Here is a 7,103-nt window from a genome sequence, read left to right as displayed (position 1 = left end):
GGGATGTAAGGTTTCAAAATATGTGGTGGGTGGAGTATCAACGTGTAAAGAACTAAAGGTAGGATATGTGGTGGAAAAGAAATGGGCAATGATATTGTCACTCATTGGTGACTTTTTGATATTTGAAAAATGAAAGAATAACTAAAATAATTTTTGTAGTGAGCTTAAGTTTGGTTGTCTAATATATAAATAAAGAAAGATGTTATATTTATAATGTTTTTACAATAAATTATAGGTGGTTAATTGTTATTAATTCAAATTTGAACTTAATACTAAGATTACTTTTTTGACAACAACAACTAGTAACAATTTGCCAATTAAAATTTGTTGTAAAAATATTGTGAAAATATTGTGAACATATCATTTCTTATAAATTAAAGTTAAGGTTTAATGTTTTACTGTTATTTAATTTAATTTTTTAGTTAAAATTTTAGTCATAAAATTATTTATTTATTTATTTATTTTTATAATTATTAATTAATTATTTATGACAGCATCGGTCCGACCTCGGTCCGACCATAAAACCAAGAACCACTCTCTATTCCGGTTCTTTGACCGTACCGGTTTTTAAAACCATGAGTATAATAGCCCTTATTTACGTACACTCTCCATTAGTGTTAAACCTGGTCGCATTTTTTGCAAAGAAAAAAGAAAAAAGAGAGCGACTAATTCGTAAGTGTATAATAGAAATTTTAGGTAAGAGTTATGAACCTAGGTAATCATGGATCTAATGAGGCCCTATGGATCACAAAACCAACCCCTTGGGGGTAAGATCACCTTCATTTTGACTACACGATCGAATATGTAGAATAGAAATTTTAACACTAAGATAAGTATGAGTAGGTTCTCTTTTTGATAAGGACACGTTGTAAAAGCCCCTATTTACACACTCCATTAGTGTTGTACCATGATATGGGTTTTATATTTCGAATTATATTTAGGTAATAGGATATTTTTGTATTTATTTATATTTTTGATAATTAGTTGCAACAATGAGGAGAAGGCATTTGAACCTTGGATGTCTCCATTTACAACATTGAAAATGTTAGTTGATCTATGCAAGATTGTTGGCTATTAATAAAACTAGTCACTAACCCATGTGATATACGGGAATAGCTACTGGATGAGTTTTAGGAAAAGAAAAAACCATTATTTTTGAGTTGGAGTAGTAAGCAAAAATGCATTTAAAAAATGATATCGAAAGAAATAGCACATTGTTTTATTAGTTAGGTAGAAGAAAGTAATGTTATTTTATTTATTAGTGTTTTTTGAGAAGGAATAAGAGATAGAATCTCTAGTTTAGTTTGTGTCGTATATATAGATATATACAAGGTAAGTTGTAGTATATATAGCAATAGGTGCGTATTGAAAAGTCATAATATTTCAAATTAGATATACCAAAAAGTGCCTATTGAAATGTTATAACCTATTGGGTAAGGTCATAACCCTTCATATTGGATATATATGAAAGGTGCTTATTGAACGAAAATGTGTCTATTGACTGAAAATGTGCCTACTGAATCAAAACGTGCCTATTGACTGAAAATGTGTCTGTTGAATGAAAATGTGTCTACTAACAAAAAAGTGCATATTTAATGAAAATGTGCCTATTGAAGGTGGTCATAATCCTTTGGTTATAAATAGTGGTTCATATTCATTTGGTAATTTTTTCTCAATTTCTTTTCTTTCATCTTTCTTAAAAATACAAAAAATTTGTGGATTTTAGCTATTTGTAGAACCCAATAAACTTGATTTAATATGTGCTTGTTAATTTGAAGTAGTTCGTTCATTGCCATAGAAATTAATTATCCAATCATATTTTTGGCATTTCATTCAATTTTTCATAACTCGTTTCCTCTTAATTGTATGATCAGTTGATCAATAACTTCAATTTTGAAATAAAATAAAATAAATAATTATGGGTACCCTTGTAATTGTAGTCCGGACTCAGAGTATATGGAGGAAATTGTTGAAACCATCCTGTCATATTGATGTTCTTGCTCAAGACTCTTCAACAATCATCCCGCAAAATGAAATGCTGCTTTAACTAGTCAAAATTCTATTTGCTGAGTGGACTCGCTTTCTTTCTGTTTTTAGTTCCAACTTTTTTACTACCACTTCCCTTTTGTCCGCCACTTCAACATTTTTCTTTGTTCCGTAGTTGAAGCCAACGTTAAATTTTCTTTTACTTTTCTAATATGGGTCAGTGGAGTGCGTATCCTTGTTTTCTGTGTGGGTTTGTTTCCTTCACTCCTTGTTTTTCATTTCATTCATCTGTTTAGTTTGGGCAGTTTTTTTTTAGACGGTTTTTTCTTTTGTTAAAGAGTGAAAAGGTCTAAGAATCAAACCACACAACTATTCGGTGTTTTTAGATGTTTACATGGCAATAATTTCTGTAGTCACGTGGCGCAATGAAGAGTGGTCAACGAAAATTTAAACATTTCGACTATTAGTTATTATATAGATATAGATATATAGATTTTAATGAGAAGAGTAATTATACGAGTTTATTTATTTTCTTATATTATATTAGATAATTGAGTTTATTTATTTTTTAAATAAAGATAATAGAGTTTTAATGAGTATGTTTTTATTTTATTTTTTTTTTATTTTGAGAATTGAAAGTATTTTAACGCACACACGGGAGAAAGGAGAAGGTCTTAAAAAAATTGACAGTGGTGTATATAAAAAAATGCCTAACTCTTGGATAAAACACACATATTTTAAACCTTTTTAATTTACACTTATTAATGAGTTTTATCTCAAGTGGATTATAAATTCTTGCCATAATTGAAATCTGAATGTATTGTATTGATAAATATAAGCATGGGCGAGGATATTCCATTCCGATATTGATCCCAAAAATCTCACTAATGAAAAAACATACTAGTTTGTTCTCGGCTAGGGCTTCTAAAAAACCCTAGACTGTAGTATCGCCGTTTCCTTTCTCCTTGAGAAAGAAGAGCGTTCCCTTTAGCGACTTGGGTTGCTAGAAGGGCTTTGTTCTATTCTTTGTGACGGGAAGTGTAGGCTTGATTGAGGGTATGGACGAAATTATTAGAAGGTGCGACGGGCTTTCTCTCTCGGCTAAGGAAGGTTCAAGGGTGAAGCTTTCTAGTGAGGTGGCGGCATTAGAACATGTGTTGGCTGCGAAGTTTCTTACGAAGAGAAGTTTGAATATGGATGCAGTGGCTCGCACTTTTCGTCCCCTCTGGAGGACGAAGGAGAGTTTTCAACTGACAAGTGTGGGGAATAACACGATGCTTTTCGAGTTTGGTTCAGATATTGACGCTGAAAAGGTTTTACAGGGTGAAATATAAAGTGATACACAAAAAGTGGTACAGAGGATTTGGACTCTATTTGAGTCCAAATCCTCTGTACCACTTTTTGTATACCACTCTATGTTCCACCAATCACTACTTGCCATGTTTTCATTTTACTTTCCTTATAGAATAACTGAAGTTTAAAATGGAAAGCAATCATACACATGGTAAGTAGTGATTGGTGGAATATAAAGTGATACACAAAAAGTGGTACAGAGGATTTGGACTCTATTTGAGTCCAAATCCCCTGTACCACTTTTTGTATACCACTCTATGTTCCACCAATCACTACTTGCCGTGTTTTCATTTTACTTTCCTTATAGAATAACTGAAGTTTAAAATGGAAAGCAATCATACACATGGTAAGTAGTGATTGGTGGAATATAAAGTGATACACAAAAAGTGGTACAGAGGATTTGGACTCCATTTGAGTCCAAATCCTCTGTACCACTTTTTGTATACCACTCTATGTTCCACCAATCACTACTTGCCATGTTTTCATTTTACTTTCCTTATAGAATAACTGAAGTTTAAAATGGAAAGCAATCATACACATGGTAAGTAGTGATTGGTGGAATATAAAGTGATACACAAAAAGTGGTACAGAGGATTTGGACTCTATTTGAGTCCAAATCCTCTGTACCACTTTTTGTATATCACTCTATGTTCCACCAATCACTACTTGCCATGTTTTCATTTTACTTTCCTTATAGAATAACTGAAGTTTAAAATGGAAAGCAATCATACACATGATAAGTAGTGATTGGTGGAATATAAAGTGATACACAAAAAGTGGTACAGAGGATTTGGTTGTAGCTTGTAGAAAAGACGTAGCCATATATGGTTGACATTATATCGACCATGTCCTTATCTTTCTTCTTCAGTCAAGGGTCTGAATATGTTTTCATTTATGTAACCTTCTTATTTGCGCTTCTCTTTGCATTCATCTTCTTCTTTCTTTCAAAAATCTTCACTAAAAGCAAGCGACCCCTACTCCCTCCTGGCCCAAAACCATGGCCTATTGTGGGAAATCTCCCAGAGATGTGGAGGAAAAAACCTAGATATAGGTGGCTGCATAGCCTCATGAAAGAGTTGAACACAGAAATCGCTTGTGTACGTCTAGGAAGTGTGTATGTTGTGCCAGTAGCTTCCCCAGAGATTGCCATGGAGTTTTTGAGGCAACATGATGCAGTGATGGCATCAAGGCCTATCACAGTCACCACTAGTATGTTCAGTGATGGGTTCTTGACTGCAGTCGTTGCACCTTGGGGAAAGCAATGGAAGAAGATGAGGAAGGTGCTCACTCACGAGATATTGAACCCGACAAGACTCGAATGGCTACGTAGTAAGCGAAAGGAAGAAGCCGATAATCTTCTCCGAGTGGTTAACAATATATGCAAATCAGGCTCAGTTGTTGATGTAAGGTTAGTTTCCCAACACTTCACTGGAATTATTATGAGGAGAATGATGTTCAACAGAAGGTACTATAGGCAAGGAAGAGAGGATGGAGGGCCTTGTGTTGAAGAACAAGAGCATATTAAAGCACTATTTACTGTGCTTTTGTATGTGTATGCATTGTGTGTTTCTGATTACTTGCCAATCTTGAAGCCACTCGATTTAGATGGACATGAAAAGACTGTGAGGAATGCTTTGAATGTTATCAAAAAGTACGAGGATCCGATTATCAATGAGAGAGTAGAAATGTGGAAAGAGGGGAAGAGGACCGAGCCTGAAGACCTTCTTGATGTTTTCATTTCAGTTAAGGATGACAATGGGAAGCCATTGCTATCAGTGGCAGAGATCAAAGCACAAATCACGGTGATATACTTTGACATTTAATCGGTTTTTAAGAAATTATTCCCATATTCACGACTTTTATACTCCATTATCATTTTAATTAGATACCAAATAATTACTTTTTTTTTTTTTTTCACTATTGAAAACAAACCTAGGTTTGATAAGAAAAGAAGTATCCACTTAATCATTTTTAATTGATGGATCTTATTTGCATAGTATACGAAATTACAAATAACTTCTTGTTTAAACCATTGATTGGAATTCTTCTTTTTTTTATTTTTATTTTTTATTTTTTATTTTTTATCATTGATTCAAATTTATCAATTTTGAAATGAGTGAATTCATTTTTGCCAGTTAGTGTCATTTAAAGAAATATTAATTATTATTGTTTTGAATATTCACTCATATCTTTTGTAATAAATTTATGGATAAGATTTAAAGAACTCCATAAATAAGATTTGGTTTCTATTTATCTAAGAATTCTAGGGGATTCTACCATCACACATTCTTAGCGTGCCACAAGTTCTTGTAGGGTGAAGGGTAAGGGTTGGAGTTCAAGTTTTCAAGAGAAAGTTTTACGCATATATACATTTACGTTAGACTAGAATATAGTTTTTATCTCGAATAAAATATAAAATAAAAGAATTCTACAGGATCCTTTCAGTTTTCTCCCTACAGAAATGTCCATGTTATATATTTACAAAAATGTTTAGTTTTGTATACCTATTAATAGTCTTGTTGTTATTCATGCAGGAACTATTCCTTGCAACTGTGGATAATCCTTCCAATATAGTGGAGTGGGCTTTGGCAGAAATGCTAAACCAACCTGAGCAGCTACAAAAAGCAGTAGAGGAATTAGACAGGGTGGTTGGAAAGGAGAGACTTGTTGAAGAATCAGATATTCCTAACCTAAGCTATGTGGTGGCTTGTGCAAGGGAGTCTCTTAGGCTTCACCCAATTGCACCATTCAATCTCCCCCATGTCGCTAAAGAAGATCTTACTGTGGCTGGCTACTTCATCCCTAAAGGTAGTCAAGTCTTGCTAAGTCGATTAGGCCTCGGTCGAAACCCAAGAGTTTGGGAGGACCCCTTAAGGTTCAACCCTGAGCGACATTTCAAGGATAATTCACATGAGTTGGGGCTTGCAGAACCTGGCCTGAGGTTCATTTCCTTCACTAGAGGAAGGAGAGGGTGCATGGGTGGTACACTAGGGACACTCATTACTGTGATGCTATTTGCAAGACTTCTACAAGGTTTTACATGGAGAATTCCACCTGAGTTGGAGAAGATTGACCTTGAAGAGAACGACCGACTCTTCCTCGCCAAACCCTTGCATGTGTACGCAGAACCACGCTTGCCTGCTCATTTGTACCCAGCTTAATTGATAATTAAGTGGGATTCTAGTTTTATCTGCTAATATATTTGGTCATTGAATAATAGAATTTTATTTGAATTCTACTTAAACAGAAAATCAATTAAGACATGTTTTGTAGATTGTAATAAGAACTCTAATGTGATAACTATTTCGATGGTCTAACTATTTAGTAGTTGGACAATGTTTTTATTGCAAGAAATAATTGTTCTTTATGAATAGTTATTCTTTAAAATGGAAAATAATTATTAGGTGTAATAATTTCTAAAATTAATATATTTTTCAATAAATAAACTTTCCATATGCAAATAACAATCATAGAACTAAAAAATCATGAAAAATATCTCATCTCTCTCTCAGATTTAAAAAAGTATTATTTTTTAAAAATATAATTATTTGAGTAAAATATTTCTTAAAATAAATTTTAAGTTTTATTCTATTCTAACAACTCACAACCAAACTTATGAATAACTTTAATTATTCGGTTACAATATATTTCATAATTTTTATTCTCTGTAATTAAGATTACTATTTAGTATACCAAACATGCCCTTAATGTTTTGGTTAAATAATAAGAATAGTTATCATGGAGATAGAAAGAACATCATAATT

General features: G+C 33.0%; 1 protein-coding gene across 1 annotated transcript; it reads left to right on the top strand.

Moving 5' to 3' along the window:
* Positions 1 to 4,184: 4,184 nt before the first annotated feature.
* On the top strand, positions 4,185 to 6,500 carry LOC126714809 (tryptophan N-monooxygenase CYP79A68-like). Its single transcript, XM_050415220.1, has 2 exons — positions 4,185 to 5,141; positions 5,874 to 6,500. The coding sequence occupies exons 1-2, from the start codon at positions 4,185 to 4,187 to the stop codon at positions 6,498 to 6,500; spliced, it is 1,584 nt and encodes a 527-aa protein (XP_050271177.1).
* Positions 6,501 to 7,103: the final 603 nt, after the last annotated feature.

The sequence above is a fragment of the Quercus robur genome, chromosome 1, assembly GCF_932294415.1.
Source record: "Quercus robur chromosome 1, dhQueRobu3.1, whole genome shotgun sequence".
NCBI lineage: Eukaryota > Viridiplantae > Streptophyta > Magnoliopsida > Fagales > Fagaceae > Quercus > Quercus robur.
The sequence above is the reverse complement of the archived record's forward strand: the minus strand, read 5'-3'. Positions and strand labels throughout refer to the sequence as shown.

Excerpts from the sequence above, each read along its gene's own strand:
- LOC126714809 (XM_050415220.1), top strand. The coding sequence starts at position 4,185 with ATGTCCTTATCTTTCTTCTTCAGTCAAGGGTCTGAATATGTTTTCATT. Across the intron at positions 5,142-5,873 it reads AGATCAAAGCACAAATCACG|GAACTATTCCTTGCAACTGT; the intron begins GTGATATACTTT and ends TTATTCATGCAG.